General features: G+C 36.2%; 1 protein-coding gene across 4 annotated transcripts in view; it reads right to left on the bottom strand.

The window, feature by feature from the left end:
- The window catches only part of AASDHPPT (aminoadipate-semialdehyde dehydrogenase-phosphopantetheinyl transferase), a 78,504-nt gene that overhangs the window by 2,758 nt on the left and 55,392 nt on the right, over positions 1 to 20,354 (bottom strand). For 3 of the 4 annotated variants that reach the window (XM_078339367.1, XM_009006709.5, XM_035264418.3), the window contains exons 3-6: positions 18,230 to 18,455; positions 6,885 to 7,006; positions 6,094 to 6,255; positions 2,778 to 2,849 (exon numbers count right to left, since the gene is read on the bottom strand). In XM_078339367.1, coding sequence (XP_078195493.1) covers positions 2,778 to 2,849; positions 6,094 to 6,255; positions 6,885 to 7,006; positions 18,230 to 18,455 — 582 coding nt within the window. Of the gene's footprint in view, positions 1 to 2,777; positions 2,850 to 6,093; positions 6,256 to 6,884; positions 7,007 to 18,229; positions 18,456 to 19,974; positions 20,232 to 20,354 lie in introns of those variants that run through there. The other variant, XM_002754397.7, reaches the window with a different exon arrangement.

The following is a 20,354-nucleotide window of genomic DNA, read 5'->3' as shown; positions in this document are numbered from 1 at the left end:
CTGTATCTTATATTCTGAGATAGATCCCTTGTTCACTGTATCTTATATTCTGAGATGGATCCCTTGTTCACTGTATCTTATATTCTGAGATGGATCCCTTGTTCACTGTATCTTATATTCTGAGATGGAGCCCTTGTTCACTGTATCTTATATTCTGAGGTGGATCCCTTGTTCACTGTATCTTATATTCTGAGATGGAGCCCTTGTTCACTGTATCTTATATTCTGAGATGGATCCCTTGTTCACTGTATCTTATATTCTGAGATGGAGCCCTTGTTCACTGTATCTTATATTCTGAGATGGAGCCCTTGTTCACTGTATCTTATATTCTGAGGTGGATCCCTTGTTCACTGTATCTTATATTCTGAGATAGATCCCTTGTTCACTGTATCTTATATTCTGAGATAGATCCCTTGTTCACTGTATCTTATATTCTGAGACAGATCCCTTGTTCACTGTATCTTATATTCTGAGATAGATCCCTTGTTCACTGTATCTTATATTCTGAGGTGGATCCCTTGTTCACTGTATCTTATATTCTGAGGTGGATCCCTTGTTCACTGTATCTTATATTCTGAGATAGATCCCTTGTTCACTGTATCTTATATTCTGAGATGGAGCCCTTGTTCACTGTATCTTATATTCTGAGGTGGATCCCTTGTTCACTGTATCTTATATTCTGAGGTGGATCCCTTGTTCACTGTATCTTATATTCTGAGATGGATCCCTTGTTCACTGTATCTTATATTCTGAGATGGAGCCCTTGTTCACTGTATCTTATATTCTGAGATGGAGCCCTTGTTCACTGTATCTTATATTCTGAGGTGGATCCCTTGTTCACTGTATCTTATATTCTGAGATAGATCCCTTGTTCACTGTATCTTATATTCTGAGATGGATCCCTTGTTCACTGTATCTTATATTCTGAGATGGATCCCTTGTTCACTGTATCTTATATTCTGAGATGGAGCCCTTGTTCACTGTATCTTATATTCTGAGGTGGATCCCTTGTTCACTGTATCTTATATTCTGAGATGGATCCCTTGTTCACTGTATCTTATATTCTGAGATGGATCCCTTGTTCACTGTATCTTATATTCTGAGATGGATCCCTTGTTCACTGTATCTTATATTCTGAGATGGATCCCTTGTTCACTGTATCTTATATTCTGAGATGGAGCCCTTGTTCACTGTATCTTATATTCTGAGATGGAGCCCTTGTTCACTGTATCTTATATTCTGAGGTGGATCCCTTGTTCACTGTATCTTATATTCTGAGATGGAGCCCTTGTTCACTGTATCTTATATTCTGAGATGGAGCCCTTGTTCACTGTACCTTATATTCTGAGATGGAGCCCTTGTTCACTGTATCTTATATTCTGAGATGGAATACTTTTTATTCACAAAACATTGCTCATTTGGGGTTTGTTTGATATTTCTTAATGACTGGATTTAGGTTATGTCTTCTCCACCAGAATACTATATTCTCAACGCCGTGCAGACCCTCTTTACCATTCTGCACATTCTAGTATAAACAGTGCTTGGGTTTTGTACAGCCCTTTGGTATGGTCCAGTACTTACTGTATATGACTGGTGTCATAGCTATGTTGTGATATGGTTATATCAATTTTATGGATGGGGAATCTAAGGCTCAGGAAGAGCAAACAATTTGCCCAAGCTCAAAACACAGGTTAAATGGTAGATACGGGCTTGGAACCCAATTTTGTGAATTGTACGCTAGGTTTTCCCAATATGCCACTGTCGCCTAAACATGCTCTATCCAGGGAAATAAAAAGTGAGTACTGAATGTGCAAATGTTTCAAAAATTATAAAGCTCTATGGAAATAAAAACTATTTTTGCAGAGAGTGTGAAGCTGAGATTTAAAAACAGAAGGACTAGTAACCTGGGTCAGAACATGTTCAGATAACAGGTGTCAATTTTAACATGCCATACTTTTTTTAAGGAAGATAATCTATGGAGAATTCTTAATCCTGTGATTAATCTATCAAAGGTGTGGTATGTTGCCTGAGCTAGTCTTCTGGAAGTAATGATGCACATATATAGATCATGCTACATTCTTTCATGTTGATTCCCTAAAAATAATGACATGCATGTAGTTTTGATTAAAACATTACCAGTTTTCCTTAAATACTTCTGCGGAATCACAACTATATGCAAGCTAAGAGTCTTTGATCCTAAGTTTTTCCACTGCATTTGCTTACTAGGTAATAGGATAAGAAAGTATAAAAACATTGTGACTGAAGAATTGAAACTCATGTGATGCCACAATATGTATGACACAAGGTCTCTTACATGTTTGATGCTGTAAATATGGGAATAATTCAGGATATTACTTTAAAAGGAGGAGTGGACTCAATTTGCAAGGTAATTCCATTACTTATCAACCTTCAACTTGGTACTCTTCTATTCAACACAACCCCAATTCACCAAGAAATAAATTACTATTAAGATGACTAAGATAGAGATTATCTTGAACATCTACTGGAAATATGAGTTGTATGAAAGTACTAACCACATTTTTTGTTGTTGCAATACTTAAGTGTATACGAATGTGAAGAAGCAGGTAACATGCTTTTTGAAAACGTTTCTACAAAATCCCTAGTGATCTTAATGATTTGCTATAAAAAGTACTACTGTATCTACAATCTTAAAAAGTCCCTTTAACTGATATAAGGCAAATGACTATTTCATTCAATAAACAGCAAACTTAACATTGATTCATGCTTCTTAGAAAAAGAGAAATCCTAAAGCTTACATCCTGATGTCTAGATCCATCAGGCTTCCTCAGAGCTACTGCAACAAAATGGTGCTCATCTATTTTGCTTTCCTGAAAAATAAAAGGCAAATAAATATAGATTATAAAATATGCAAACCTAGAGAGCAGTTTTGTTTACGTTTTCTAAATCTTATTCTTTCTCTCTATATATACACACACACTCACACACAGGCATATATGTATCTCCCCACCTCCCCTAAACCACTTTAGAAGTTACAGACATGCTAGCTCTTCACTCTTAAATACTTCAACATGTATTTCCTAGTAGGCACATTCTCTTGCATAACCACAGCAATTAATAACTGCAGTAAGTCTTAACACTGAACAAATATGAACTGTATTCCAAATTCTGTGAATTAATCGAATACTGTCCTTTGTGGCATATCTCTCCTCCAGAACAGGAGCCCAGGAATGGGCAACTAGGGACAAGCACTGCATTTGGTTGTCATGCCTTGTTAGCCTTTGTTTTTTTAATGACATTAACGTATGAAAATAGAAAGTCCCCCAAATCTGCTTTTTATTAACAAAACATTGCTCATTTGGGGTTTGATGATTCTTAATGACTGGATTTAGGTTACGCATTCTTAACCAGAATACTACATAGGTGATGTGCCCTGTCTAGAAGCACTTGATAGCTATCTGTCCTTCACTGGTGATGTTAATATTGTATGTATAATAAAGTGCAGGTAAAAAAAAATCAGGTTGCAACACTGGTATGTAAACATTTAGTTAACTACATAGTATCACGTATGAAAAACCATGGTGGAAACTTACAGGTAATACATAACCAATATGCAATTTTCTATTATCCCTTACATATGAGACAAAGCGGGAGAGAGCTTTAAAATGTAATACAGATTGAGGCAGTTACCAGAAAAAATCAGAAACACTTAAAAGCTGAAAGAACTTTTCACTGAAAAACCACTTTACTAAAGCATTCTTCCATAAAACACCAGAAGACTCTACAATTAGAAATCGTACTTAGGGAGCTTTCATTTTTTTATCTTCTTCTTCCTATCCTCACACCTTCAGGTACCCAAATCAACAAAAAGTGCAATTCAGTAAGGATACATTTAAGACATGTTTAAATAGGAAAAATACATGACTAAGTATCAGAAGATTTACTCTGCCAGAGTTGTCACAAAGTCAGTCTGCTATGTAGCCCTGTGTTTTCTTTAAACAAACAAGAACAAAGTAACCTGAATGTGCAAATTTAAAACTATCTAAAACAATTTTTCAGAAATTTAGAATGTAAAATATAGTTCTTATATGTATAGAATATTTCGGTAAATAAGAATCATGCTTAACATATAATTAGAGGTATTATGTATCTAAAAACTGACGGTTGGACACTAACGAATGTTAATTTCATTTTTAAAGTTTTTTGTAGATGGCGTCTCAGCCTCACAAAGTGTTGGAATGACAAGCATGAACCACACACCTGGCCCCTAGCAGTTTTTGACTCAGCTCTCTTTCTCTTTCTCCTTCTCAAAATGTTTTTGTCCTTGGATCCCAACACTGCTCTCTTATACCATTTTGGTCATTCTTTATCTCCCCCACAAATCCACCTTTGACTATTAGTACAGATGCTCCTCGACTCACAATGATGTTACATCCCAATAAACCCACTGTAAGAAAATATGGTGAAATGGAAAATTCATTGAATGCATCTAACCTACAGAACATCATAGCATAGCATAGCATAGCATAGCATAGCATAGCATAGCATAGCATAGCATAGCATAGCCTAGCCTAGCCTGGCATAGCATAGCATAGCATAGCATAGCATAGCATAGCATAGCATAGCATAGCAGAGCATAGCATAGCCTAGCCTGGCATAGCAGAGCATAGCATAGCATAGCATAGCATAGCATAGCATAGCATAGCCTACCTTAACTGTGCTCAGAATGCTTACATCAGCCTATAAGGGCGAAATCATCTAACACAAAGCCTCATTTACAGTAAAATGCTGAATATCTCATGTAATTTAGTGAATACTGTACTGAAAATGAAAAAAGGAATGGTTGCGTGGGTTCTGCAAATATGAATTCTACTGAATGCATCATCGCTTTCACACCATCATAGAGTCAAAAAAAGTTGAACCATTAAATTACATTTTAGCGCTCCCTCCCTCTTTGCCTCATATGTGTTCTCAGGGCTCTAGTCTAGGCCCTCTAACTTCTCGTGGCTTCAATCTGCGTTTCTCTCTTCATAGATTAAATTTATAGCTGCTCCTTAGGTAATCTCATAGTTCTAATTTTAAATTCATGGTTTTAATTACCATTGACATAATGGTTAAACTTATAACCATTATAATTGTCATTTTTTTCCTCTAGCCCAGCCCTTCATTCCACTCACCTACTTACCATCTTCACTTAGATATTTGGTATTTCAAACGTAACGTCTCATTTATTTTCTAGTATTCTGTGTTTCACCAGATGATCTCATAAGTCAGAGAACTGTTCTACAGCCCATTGGCTGGACTCTGGACAACTGACACAAGCAGGACCAATCACAGTACAGTGACTGGTCTAGAGATAAACTCCTAGCCCAAGCAAGGCCAGGGACGCCCTTCTCTAGGATTTTTGGGCTTGGGACAGAAAGCAAGTTTACCAGTTTGTTTGGATTTTTAAAATGTAAATTGTTTGTAAATTATTACATGCAACAGTATGATACATGCAAGAGCTATGTTTCTGTCATGCAGACCAGAGAAGCTGAGAAAGCTGGTGTACAGAATGGGAAACAAGGGTAGGAGAAAACTGAAGCCGAAATGTATAGAAAGGCAAAAGGAGACAAAAGGGCTCTGAATATTTCATTCCCTAATTCTAGCTAATACCGGGGACCGTTACTGAATTACTCTAGTAACCTATAACTCTGTTTTTTGGCTTAAATGAGTGTGTGTTGGCTTCGCTCACTAGCAACCAAGAACTGCTAGTGACAGAAACAAAATACATTAGGGAGACCAAAATCTTCAACCTGACCAAAAACCTGCAGGATCTACCAGCCTGAACTGGAATGTCTCAAACAACCTCGCTATGACCCAGCCAAAGTGACTGCGTTTGGCTGTTCACACATGCAAAGCTCCTTTCCTATTTTGCTGAACTCACAATGCCTCATCTTTCGAGTATTAGTATAAATGTTATATGCTCTCACAGTAGCCCTGATTTCACTTTCAGAGGACCAGCAAGGGATTCAGTTGCAACCGGATTCAGTGACTAGCCTACCCAAAGTCATCATAAATACATGCATAAAAAATGGATTTTCTTAGTTACAATGATTCTAATCAATTTCTTACCTCAAATGCCCATTCTTTTTCTTCCTCTCCGTCCAGGTACAAACGTGTTTCTTTATAAACCTGGCCTATATCCAAGTTTAATGGTGATATATCAAATTCAAGCCGCTGCAATTCAAATCCTAGTCCAACACCAATGGCTTTTATGAAGCTTTCTTTAAGTGCCTAAGATACAGAAAGACATTTTCTCTTAGAATTCAGTAGATAAAATTTTTCATAGAATCCACAGGCCCAACAGACAGGGACTTTTAACACTACACTACATTATGGCTATATGATTATAAGCTTTTTTTTAAACCCTTATAGCATGGAAACAAACCATCCACATGATCTTAGGGCAAATCATTTAAGCTCTCTGTTCCTGTGTCCCCTCATGTGTAACCTGTGACGATGATGACACCTTCCTCATAGGATTGTTACATACATTAAATTAACTAACTTAGCAAGAGCTTGAAGTAATGTTTTCTGGCATGTAGTGTACATATCAGTGTTTGTTACACAAGACTTCATGTGTATTAGTTCCTTTATGACAGAAAACATTATTTATAAATGGTGATAAATGTTTTGTTTTAGCTCTAAGTACTTTCTAACTGAGCATTACATATAGGTTAAATTTTCTTAAAATGAAATGTCATTATAATGTAATACTGTGCATAAAATTCCATAAAGTTCTCAAGCAATCACCCATTTACTTCAAGCACTCTTTGGACACTACTGGGTAACCAAAGGACTTTGATTTTAAGTGAAGATAATGGAATCATTATAGACTTTTGTTTTCAAAATTAGAATTATACCCAATTCCTGTAAAACATATCCAGCTGAGTCCATTCATCCTTAAAGCTTCTGATTGTTTCCCATTCTTTGTTGGTAAACTTTCTTTTCATAATATGAAAGAATTCTGGAATTGAACCACGACCTGTCAATTAAGGAAATATAAAATTAAAAATAGCAGTTCTGTTAAAAAATAAAAGTCTGCTCTATTACTAAAACTGTTCAAGACAGCACCCTCCGAAGAGCTACAGGGCAACCAAACGTTTGAATACATTTTAAATAATCCTAAACAAAATCTCAGCAAGTCAAAGCAAGTTGAGAATTAAGAGTAAATACACCATGACAAGGAGTGGTTAGCCCAGAAACACAAGAGTAGTAAACAGGAACTGGTGATAGTCTGTACATTATTAATTAAGCAGGAAAACCATATGGTTGCATCAATATATGCCCTAAAAAGTTTTGATAAATTTTAGCAGACAAAGCTGTTATAAATAACAAGAATTTTTTTATATAAAAGAATATTTATCAGAAGCCCACTAAAAATACTCCTAAAATAAAGCCATATTATTCTAAAGTTTTATTTTGTTATGTAACAGAGGGGGGGAAAAGGGAATAATTCTTTCATTACAATTTTTAGAAAGTAAGTAGAAAGCTGAAAATTGTTTTTTTATTCTACATTATCACCATGGCTAAAAAATTAATACTTATTTTCTTCAAAGTGTTTTCCAACTTGTCTTCTAATATAAGTTCTCCAAATAAAAATATTTTTATTATTCTTTTGTGGTTAAATTGCAAAATAAGCTTATTTTTAAAAACCTGAAACATATCTTTAGTGCCACTATTTCATAGATAACAAAAAATATTACATAGCATTCTAAAAATAAATGACAAAAGATACAACTCAAAGGATCCGATTCCCAGAACTAAAGTGTAAGATACATGTTAAAATTCATGGTAGGCCTCCAGTATGCATTTTCCAAAACATTAAAATTATGTGCTTGTGTGTCTTTACCACCAAGCACAAACTTTCTACCACCATTCTTTTTTTATACAAATATGCAGAATGTGTAAATATTTACACAAATACATATTCAACTAAATTTTTAAAAAACTCATCACTGTTCTTGCCTTTTATACTTACAGCCTAAGAGGCATATAAGAAAGCCTGCTCCAAGGCAGGTAAACCACAAACATTTACTAAGTGTATCCATAAATGTTAACTATTATATGCTAAATTCCTTCCTAAATATTCTACTGCCCTGTATTCTTAGTTCATTCTTACATTATTTTACAGAAAACCTTTTGAAGGTAATCCCTTTGAGGATTCTGTTAACATGGGTTGTTTATTCCAACTCCCACTTCTAAAATACCCGACTCCAAAATCTGACATTCTCAAATGGTTAATGCAACTCTGAAAGTGATAGCTGATACTACACTCTCTATGCGCATTTCTTATGTGAAATATGTCGAGAAAAAAGATGCTGAATGCCCCCTTCCTAATACTTCACTGGCATTTAATCACTACTTCTCTCTATGAGAATTCAACAATTAGAATTCCATTATGACCACTCAGTAAAAATATACAAGTGCTAGGTACCAGGAATATCATGATGAGCAAAACAGAAGTGGTCCTTACCTTCCTAGAGAGTTTACAGTTTCTCCTGCAGTAACCAAATACCTTTCCCACACTCATCTCAAGTGTAGAAAACATTAAAAGTCAGTTCTCTCATGAAACTTATGATTTTTCCAGTACTCCTGCTTCAAGAGTCAAAATTATCTCCTCTTAGGTTATCAAGAAATATTTCTGCTGATCCTGCTGCTGGTATGTGGTACTATGGATCAAGACAAGGATCCTCACTCATTTTCAGGGACTGGAATATTGAATTGTGATCTTGAGAGTTCAATGGCAAGAAATTATTACCCCTTTCGGTGCCATAAATCCTTTTGATTGTCTGGTGCTTACTCCTCAACACCTTTCTGAGACTAACATTAACAGAAGCCCCTCAATAAAAACTGTTTTGTTCACTGTATCAATAGTACATACAGGCTTGATAAACAACATCTTACAGACAGTAAAGACAGAAAGCTGAAGTAAAGTAAATCTGGAAATTTTAAACACTGGGAACACTGTATCTACAAAAATCATAAACTGTTTCCTCTTGAATGGATTTTGGCACAAACAGCATAAGTAATAACAGTGGGAGAAATATACTACTTTTGGTTTGGAAGACTGCATTACATATTTTGAGAGAAAGTGTAATATCCAAAAAACCTGCATTTAAAAAGATATGCCTTTTGTTATCTATAGTGTCATTCTGCTTGCTGGTTTCTTCAAATTTTTTTTCATAACCTCCAAGAAGCCTTTTGATTCTTAACTAAATAAGATGGGGCAATCAAGGAAAAAAATTAAATAAGCATGCTAATAAAAAACTGATCAACATAAAAGGCAATCAATCTGGCACACACTAGAAAGCAATCATATAACTCATTATGTACAGCTAAAAAACTATCCAATACAAGTGCATTTTCATATACTTTAGAGAACATCTTCTTTAGTCCACAAAATAAAAATTTGACAGCAATAGGCAAAGTGATTTTGTAAATATTCAGCCAAAGCACAGCAGCACCACACTGTGGCACTGTGGTGGATATACAGTGGGCAAGTATTCTGCTAAGTATTAAATACAGTTTACCTAGGAAACTGGAATAAAAAAAAATCATTAGGAAGAACAGTGAATTTGTCCCTGAAAACTATTTGAAGACAGTACAATTACTGGACATATATGTTGGCAAATTCTAATAACAGCATTATGTACACAGAGGATCACCAGTCAAGTTCAGAAAAACCTGAGCCTCCATCTTATAGCTTGATCTTTAGGGAGAGCAGTGTTAGATACTGTATTCTGCAACAACGAACTAACCAGGACCACACAGCAACTAACGCTTTATTTTAAACAGTCGTAACCTACAAGATCATTTAGATCCGGTGCCTTGAGCCACTACTGCAGGCCCATGAAAAAAATCCTACTGGTACCAACCAGAACCTCAAGGCCCACCTCCATGAATCCCTCTCCAAAACAAGGTCACCAATATGTATATATAACAGTACCTCAGTCTTTAGGAGAATGGGCTGGTCATTTTGGGGGAAAGTGGAAGGGAGTGAAGCAATGCCCATCTATGTGCCTGCTTTAAAGTACCAAAATTCAGCCTCATATAATAAATCATATCGGAAATTCTAATGATTTCATTTTCTAAGTACTGAACTGTATATAATAGAATTATATATAATTTTGCTTCTATGAGAAGTGAAGGTCTTCTAAGATATGAGTTAGTATGCATACTGCAGCTTATTTGTCCAGGAACTTACCCAGACAAAAACAGAATAACACAAAACTATCTGAGCTGCCAACACAGGTTTCACAGACTACATGCACAAAGCCTCTTGCAAATAATACTTGCAAATACTGTCAAATGATGTATTTAAGCCCTCAATTCGTGGAGTACAGCAGAGAAAACACTAGTTTGAAACATGACAACCTAGGTTTGAGACTCACCATTTAGGCCGTCCTAAACTTCAATTGCTCTTACCTTGTTTACCAACACATATAGGTATTAACACACAGAGGCTAGAAGCCGGCTGATAGCGCTAGAACTACTGAGCTTCGAATGTTATCCTTTCAGGAAGAACTCCAGGGAATGAAGAAGAGGACCAAGAGGACAGAGCATGCAGCCTTTTATTTTCAGGCTTTGAAACCTAATGGAATTTACCCTGCTGGGTTTGGAACATGTTTGAGAACCACGACTCCTTTTTACTTCAAACTTCTTTTTGGAATGGAAATGTCTGTCCTATGCCTTTCCCACCACTGTATTTTAGAAGACTTCTTTTCTGCTTTCACAGGTCCACAGATGGAAAGAAATTTTGCCCCAAGAAGGATCATACCCGAGTTTCACGAATAGTTGATTTAGATGATTGAGAGGATGAGATTTGCCACTTTTTGAGTTGATGATATTAACACTTAAATGAGGTTTAGAGTTAATGCTGGAATGGGCTGAGAACTGATGATGCTGGGATGGGGTGAATTTACTTTGTATGTTAGATGGATACAAATTTTGTAGGGGGCCAGTGAATGGCCTCTAATAAGAATGTCATTCTCTTCAGAAAATGTCTCCTGAAATTTCTGTCCATCCCAGAATGTAATGTCCACCCTTAGAATGTGACCTTATTTGGAAATAGAGTCTTTATAAATGTAATCAGGTTAAGATGAAGTCATAACTGTCCAATGCTGGTGAACTTACAAGGAGAGATAGACACACAGAGAGGAGACAGAAAAAGTCACCTGAAGGTGAAGACAAAAATTGGAGTGACGCAGCTGCAAGCCAAGGACTGTCAGGAATGCGCAGAAACTAGAAGAATTAAGTAAGGAAGGAATCTTTCTTGGAACCTTCAGAAAGACCATGGCCCTGCTGACGCCCTGACTGATTTCCAGCCTTCCAGAACTCACAGAACTTTCTGTCACTTTAAGACACCATGTTTGAGGTACTCTGTTAGGCAGCCTGAAGAAACTAATATACACATGCACACAATTTAAATTATACAGAAGCACACACTCAGGTACCCTTAGGAGCTTTAGTTTTATGTCCCTGGAGTCAAATGTTCAGATGCTGGTCCATCACTTCTTAGCTACAGATGAGTATCCCTAATCTGAAAATTTAAAATAAAAAATGTTATAAAACTCAATTTTTGAACACCAAAATTATAGTCAAAGGAAGAACTCACTGGAGCACTGTCGATTTCCCACTAAGGATACTCAACCTGTAGGTTATTTATTTAACATTAACATCTCTATGGCTGGTTCTCAAACTGTAAAATAAACACAGAAATTGGGCAGATTGAGAATAATACTAAATTCTTCCTAGTTCCTGCTCATTCCTGACAGTCCTTGGCTTGCAGCTGCGTCACTCCAATTTTTGTCTTCACCTTCAGATGACTTTTTCTGTCTCCTCTGTGTGTAAAATGCCTTGAACTATCAAGTACTTAATAAAAAATATTAGCTCCAAGGTTGTTGTGAAAGTCATTGTTAAATGTGTACCTGCTTTTGTCAACTGTTGTTGTAAACGTATAAAGTCCTTCCTACATCCATCAAGTAAGGCTTAAGTGGTTTTCCCACTGATATTTAGAGGAGTATTTCATAATCTTAACATTAACCTCTGTCTATCAAATGTGCCATGAATATATTCTCTGGTTTGTGAAAGATGATTTAATATGACATCCTATCGGTTGACTTTGCGATTTATTTTTACCTTTTCAAGCTTCAAAAGGCATCTTTCAGAAGTTTGCTCGACTATACAATTATATTGTGTTCCAGTAACTTAATAAACTTTAATTTTGTTATAGTGTGAGGCAATGACTTTCTGATAATATCACTCATAAAAACTGGTAAATGGGCTACAATTTTTCTTCTTGTTAGCTCTGTAAATTACATCTAATACAGTGTTTTCCAAACATTAAGATGCCTAAAAATCAACTGGGAATATTGTCTAAATATAGAAACCCGGCCAGGTATGGTGGCTCAGGCTTATAATCCAGCACTTTGAAAGGCCAAGGCAGGCAGATCACCTGATGGGTCAGTAGTTCGAGACTAACCTGGCCCACATGGTAAAACCCGGTCTCTACTAAAAATACAAAAATTTGCCGAGTGTTGTGGTGGGCACCTGTAATCCCAGCTACTTTGGAGGCTGAGACAGAATTGCTTGAACCAGAGCGGCAGGGGTATCAGTGAGCAGAGATGGTGCCACAGCACTCTAGCCTGGTCCACAAAGAGGGAAACTTGGTCAAATGAAAAAAAAAAGAAAGAAAAAACCCTGATGTACCCTCAGAAATTCTGACTGCCATAGATCCGCAGTGGTTTCAAGGCATTTGTATTTTTAATGAGCATCCTGGCTGATTTTGATACCTTCACCAAAATTTAGAAAGATGATTCTATGGTCCTATTATTATTAGAGAAAAGAAATCTAAGACTAAACTGGCTCTGGTTTCTTTCAAGATAAATTATTTTATTTTTGGATACTAGCAGAACTGCTCCACTTTGTACAACATTTAATGCTGATATTCTATGCATGATTTCTTCTCTATTACAGCATAATATTTATAATTTCACCCATTTTGAGTATATAGTTCAGTGGTATACAGGACACTCACATTATACAATCATCACCACTACCTAACTCCAAAACTTCTTATTATTCTTTTTTAAACTGAAACTAAATCTGTCTTATCCCAAATCTCTAGTTTCCTATGAAATAATTCATTTTTGTGTCTTATACATGTAATCTGTCATCTTCTTCAATAGTATATTTCCATAAACCAAATCTCTATTTCATTCTTCTTTATCTCTTTATTCATTCCTCTTCATTCTGGAAATGTTTCTCAGATTTATCAGATTTATCCTAGATATCATCAATTCAATTTTCTGTAAAAGCTAGTCTATTTACAGCTTCCTACATAGATTCTTTCGTTACTGATGCTTGTGGGAAAGGAGGATTAAGGATTTTTAGGGGATAGAGTTGCATGTTTTTAACTTGAATTTAGTAATAAGGACAATCTTCTCCTAAAATTAAAATTAAAAAGGTTCATGGAGAATTTTTACCTCAGAGAAAAATATTTCTCCTAAGTCTTTTAGCTTTTGAAATTTTTTCTTATAACTTTCTAAGTTTTAAAAAATTATGTTAGATAGTTGGTTTTTAAAGGGATTGAGAGGCATTTGTTTTTTAAAAAAATAAGGTTCTGCTATATATGTTTTTCTATAATGTGATACTGGCTGGACAGAGTGGCTCACGCCTGTAATCCTAGCACTTGGGAGGCTGAGGCAGGCAGGAGCCCGGGAGTTCAAGACCAGCCTGGACAACATGGCAAAACCCTCTTTTATAATAATAAATATATATATATATATTCTAAGTCCCTTTAGGTTCATATAGACCTAACTCATTCTTTTATTACAGCTAATAATTATCTGTAGAATGCATCCACCATTAATTTATTTAACCAATTTCTCTTACCAGCATTCAGGTTTTGTCATTCACAAATTGTTTGGATCCAGTACCATAAACAAGATCACTAAATCAAAGAGTATGTGTATTTTCAATTTTAACATGGTTTTCCAAAAAGCCTGTAGCAATTTCTAGTGCTTCCACCTATGTATGATTGTTCTTTTCCAACATTTCACAAGTTCCAGTGTTTTACCAATTTTCCACAAATCTGATGGGCATCTCCTTGTTACTTTACCTTGCATTACTCTAATCATTAAGGTAACAGCTTACTGACTACTTGAATTTGCTCTTCTGTAAGGTGCCTATTAATATTTTCTACATTGAAACTCTTTATATATTATGGATACTGACACTTTTATTTACCAAATTTGTTGTAAGAATCTTCCTTATTCTATTATCTTTTGTGTTTTATTATATTTTTGGAATATAATTTTTAAAAATTAAAATATCTATTACTTCTTTGATAAATTCTGAATTCTGTCTTGTTTGAAAATAATAAATACATAAAAAGATTTACTGCAACTCAAGGTCACAGTCAACTATATCTTGTTCTAAAATTATAATTTTTGTTTACATTTAAGCCTCTAATTCCTCCAGATTTGTGTATATAGTATGTTTTACATCCACATGACTAACCAATTCTACCAGCACCATTTAATAAATAATCTCTTAGCCACTGAATGGAAGTATGTATATATCCTGGGCTCTAAGGTTAAGTCTTCCAGTTGTCTATTCTTTCGTTAATATCATACCCTTTTTAGTTTATAACCTAACACATGTTTCTGAAAATGGTAAGGCAAGGCCCTTCTTACTATATTTTTCATATTCCTAGTCATTAGTTCTTCCATAACAACTTTAAACGTATGTAACCCAGTTTCACAGAACTTTTCATATTTTGTTATCTGGAAATTCTTTTAATAGGAATCAATAAAATCTCATACTGAGAGGCCATATACAGTAGAGAGCAGTGGTTAAATAAATGAACTTTTTAGCTGAAGTCAATTTGTAAAAATGTCTTAACCTTTTATATAAATTAACAGTAGTACTTACACAATAGTCTTAAGAGGATGAAATAATACCTATTAGGCATTTAATACAGTGTTACACACTTGTAGGAGTTGCTCAAGAAATACTAGCTACACAATTAAATACTACGGACAATGGAAAAAGACCCACCTGTAACTGGGAAGGGGGAAAACTCCTTGAGGGTGGAGACTTGGTTTTCCAGTAAGGAATTCAGAGTACAAAGTGATGTGTCACCTTTATAAAACTACTTACAGATTTTAAATCTCAAAGGCATTAAAAAAAAAATCCAGCAAAGTTTATTTTAAAAATGTAAAGATGAACATGTAAAACCATGGGGGGAAAATTCTGGTCCTTTCCCAAATTTCAATTGTAATTTTCATGTATTTTCTCTCTTTTATTTTGCCTTATTTTGTAAATATGTTCACAAAACTAAACAATTCAAAAGTTACCCTTTATGCTTATCACTGTTAACAGCTTTAATAGAAAAAATTAGAAAATAAAGGGAAAACCAACCAAAATCTTCCAAATGACGGTAGTAAATTAGGATGAAGACAAGGAAAACACCATTCTCCCTAAGAGCAAGCATGTACTGCCCTGGCACATAGTAGGCTATATACTAGGTATCTTCTCTCCTGTGCTGCCACAGCAGCAGTGGGACAACAGGTAGAGGGAGGGAACTGAGCTGCACTCGGTAGAAATGGTTGGTGCACCATGAAAGGAAAAGACTCTCCAAGTTCCTACAGAATTTTTACCTCCAGAACAACGTAAAGTAATGGAATTGACTTTTTCAATGCACTAATAATAACCCCCAAAAGCCATCTCCGTCTTCAGAGCTGACAATCTAGTAATGACACCTAGTACAAAACACAGTACTTCTCTTGCTGCTGTCCTAAGTTTTGCCTAGCATCATTTGACAAGACTCTTAGAAAAAAATCCCTTGCTTAATCTCCTTACTTACTGCAATAAGTAGAGCAATTCAAAGAATCTCCACTGAAGGAAGCCAGTGTCTACTTCCCATCCTCATTAAAGAAATCATGCTGCATCATTCATTCTTCAGAAATCAGTGGCATGGTAATAATGCCAGTGGCAATTAGAAAATATCTCTTCCTTTAAGTGTTACTGGACATAGAAATATGGCCTAGACAAAAAGGCCTAGACATTGTGATAAGTAAAATAAGATTTAAAAAAAAAAAAGCCTGTGAGGGGAGATCTAATAAAACATAATTAACAGAAAAACTAAATCTTAAATTTTTGCTCAACTGTCTATCATTTATTAAAAGCTTCAGTTATTACTTGTTTATCCAGCAGTGACCATAGCCAGCACTGCCTGTTAAGTTAACTGGTAATAAAATCTGTTTCTTAGAGGTATCATGCCCAAGCAGATACCAACCCACTGGGCCAATGTACTGTGTAGTGCTGACTGCATTCTAACAAACAATGAGCTTTCCATTTCTGATTTTAGAAAAAGTTCCTGTAATGACAGCAGAAAGCTGATAAGGTTATGTCTTCTATAGCAACAATTCTTTTAGAGTAAGCCAGTTACCAGTTACATCCCTCTTGAATACTAGATTTTTTCCTAAGAAAATTCCACCTGTGTACATCACTAAAAATGTAGCAAACAACTTCAGGAAGTTAAAAAAAAATTCCTTGACCCTTATCCAGGGAGTCAGATCAAAAGCTATTATAAGGTTTCCAAAATCCCTAGTGGGGCCTTGTTCTGAGTAAACTTGAGACTAGAGTTGTACTGGAAAGGCTTATGAGCAGGTAAGAGAAAGAGTAGCCAGCAGGAAAACGCAAGGTAAGGACAATAAAAGCAAAAGAGAGAAGAGATTCACAGCCACACTAAAGCACATACTCTAACAGCACAATGTTTATTCATTCATTTGAAAAATATTTTACTATTATGTACTAGGCAAGGTACTAAGAGATGTGATAGCAATCAAACTCTGATGTAGCTAACATGGTTCTTGCTTTCAGGTATCAAGAAAAGACAATCATCTTGATGAATAATCAACTGAGATACATTAATAATAAAGAAAATATATTTTATGAGAGCCTACAACAAAAGAACCTAGCTTAGATTGAAGACTTCACAAAGGCTTCCCTAAAGTAAGGCTAAGGTGAAATCTAACAACAGGAGTTCTCTATGCATAAATGGGAGTGGGAGATAAAATTAATATAAGCCTTACAGACTGAGAGAACCACATATTCAAACCACATACGGTGCAGGGAGTATGGAGATTAGACAGTCTTACTACGAAATTAGGAAGATGTGGGCTCTCTTACTAACAGCTTTCTTCTTAGCCTATTACTTCTGTAAAAATCACAGTATACGCAGCATAGGGTAGTTGAGAGAATTAAATCAGAGAATATATCTAAAGCATTATGTAAAATGCCATGGCACACAGTTAAGTGTTCACTAAACATTAGTGATGACAAGTATACAATAGTTAAGAGAACCTGAATTTAGTATGTTTTAAATTGCCTGAGTACATTCAACCCCATAAATATTAGTGGTCCTTAAAGCCACCAGTAACAAATTTCTAGAGCAACATATAAGCAACTTAAATATTTTAATAATGCTCGCTCCTCATTTTTACTTATATAAATGTGCTAAAAAGAGTTGAATTTGGATACAGAACAAATAGTTGCCCATTGATATCCACTGGGGACTGGTTTCAAGACCCTCCTCAGATACCAAAATCTGCGCATGTGGCCCTGTCGAACCCGCATATATGAAGTCAGCCCTCCATATCCTCAGGTTTCATATCCTGAAAATATGGAATCTTGATAAGTGTCTGATTGTGGATGTAGAATCTGCAGGTACAGAGAGGACCGACTGCTGAGAAACATTCACGAGTGGAACCAGGCAGTTCAAACTTGTGTTGTTCATGGGTCAACTGTACATGTTATCTCCACATGAGGACTACAATGTACTTTACTATTGATTCTTTAAAAAAGCAAACTAACAATTAACTGAAAAATTGTGGTTAATGTTTAAGTGAAATAAGTTGAAGAACAATTCAAAAAGAAAATCTTTATATTTCACTTTACCTCTAGGCAAAGTATTACATGGATCCCCAGTAATGGATAATGCACTATTTATGTATAACTCTGTAAATATTCACAGAAATACATCCTCTTCAGATTTATGCTCTCCATTACCTTTGTGTGCTGAGGACATTTTACCCAAACTTAAATATCTCTAACACATCTCCTGGCCTGAGATTGCTCAATAGATAAGAACTGAGGCATCAAGACACTTAACTGCTGTACTACAACAACGCCACATTACCTGGAAAACTAGTCTTCATTATATCAATTCCAACTTGCAGCTCAGGTTCAGCAGCAAGCACCGCATAATCCCCTTGATGAGAGATGTTAAAGTTGAAATTTGGATAAGGATTCGATGAGTCCTTTGCAAGAACTGGTTTTCCTTTTGCAGTTCTTTGCAAACGAATATGATTCCAAGGGATATTCAATTTCTCTGCAACTAATTTCCTTATCATCAGACGACCAGCCTGTTAAGTACACAAAACATTTGGTATGTACTGATGTCTACTAAAGATACAAGCACACTGTGTGTAAAAGTGTATTTTTTTGGTTTCTAAAATTTTCATTTTTAAAACTTTTCAAAATACTTAAGTATTAAACACACTTTAATTAAGACTTAAGCAATGCTTAAGTAGATAAAAGGTTAAAGCTCGCTGTAACAATTCCCTCGCCTTGACTAGTAACCAAAGTTAACAGCTGGCATCCTTTCAGTCTTTTCTGTATTTAAGTGTGCATTTACATGTTTTTGCTAACTCTACATATAAACACAAACATGAGACTATACTTACGTCATATTCTACCACATATAAGCTTTTAAATTTGTAAGTATTAGGAATTATTTTATGTCTGTACACATTGGTCTGGTCCTCGCAGTTTTAACCGTAACATATTTCATTAATATTATTTCCCATTTATTGGACATTTTAGGCTGGCTTTAGACTTGCTGTCATAAATAACTGTGCAATAAGCAGCCCTACTGTATCTACATCTGTGCATATGTATTTCAGCTTCAACAATTAGCAAGGCATGACCTATCTTGTTCTGCTCTCCCGTCTCCATTTATTATTTTTTAAAAAATTACTAAACACACACACACACAAACAAGAATATAAGATGACAAAGCATATATTTTAAAAAGTATCTTTCAGGGTTTTTTTTCTTCTTTAATTCTAACACTGACTAAATTTTAAACATTGCAGGCTTTTAAAAGTAGATCATTTCACAATTCCTTAAAAATTATAAGTGTAAAAAATGTTCACCAATGTGCCTTAAAAATTATAAACTAGCCTACATGTCAAACAGAAAGGTGTTTGAATATGTAACATTTTTAATAAAGGACTGTCTTTTAAATGATAGTAATTCACGATTGTTTCAAATTGCACTATATAGATTGTTTTGAAATCCAGTTTTCTATTTGTTGCTTTAAAATACATCGCTTAAACAAATCTACATAAAATACTGTTTCCTATGCCATCTAGTGAGGAAGGTATCTTCTCCGGGCTTCACTCTCATTGGCTTCAATCCCAGGGAGCGCAGGGCTAGGAACTAAATCATACTGACAATTTCTAGGGCCTACCACGTGTAGGGTGTCCCTGGAGAATGGTGGGATATTTAATAGGCAGAAAAAGCATGGGCTATGAACCCACGTAAAGAAAAAACATTAATAAAATTTAAAGACATAAAAACATTCACTACAGAAAAAAAAAAAAAAAACAATTTTGTCGGCCTTCCCTGCCCTTATTTCACGGGTTTAGTAGGGTCTCCATTTTCAATAACGGGCAAAGAGATCATTTTTACAGCGATGGAGGCCTCCGAGGCGGTTACAATGGACGTGGAAACCAGCGCCGGCCATTGTCGCCCGGGCTGGCCACAGGCTCCACAGCGAGAGCGCCGCCGACAGGGCGGGAGTGTGGGGTCTCCACAGCCTGGCCCGCCTCCCCCAACATCTGCTACCAAGACTCTAAATACCAAGAAGACCCGCAGTACCATGGCTGCCTTAGCGTCCCGGGCAAAGACGAACTGGCCAATGCGCTCCTTCTCCTCGGGCTGGATCGATCGCACTGCCAGCAGCCATTCGGCTCGGCTCGGCAGCCAAGTGCCGCAGGAAAAGGCCCAGCGCACGCCCTCCATGGATGGCAGCGAGCAGAACCGCTTGGCAGGGAAAACCATACACTGAAGGCGGACTTCGCCGCTACCTCGGGCCTGATGGCGCGGATGCAAACGTGGCCCCGCCCCCTTCTTCCCAGCGTCCGTGGGCAGGGGGAGGGACGTCGCTACGCAGACGGGCACGTTGCCCACCGGGAGCCCTCCCAGCCCGCCCCCAACTCAGCCACCTCCTTGCGGAGAAGCAGCAGCTGGGGGCGGAG

Source organism: Callithrix jacchus, chromosome 10 (genome assembly GCF_049354715.1).
Source record: "Callithrix jacchus isolate 240 chromosome 10, calJac240_pri, whole genome shotgun sequence".
NCBI classification, from domain to species: domain Eukaryota; kingdom Metazoa; phylum Chordata; class Mammalia; order Primates; family Cebidae; genus Callithrix; species Callithrix jacchus.
The sequence above is the reverse complement of the archived record's forward strand: the minus strand, read 5'-3'. Positions and strand labels throughout refer to the sequence as shown.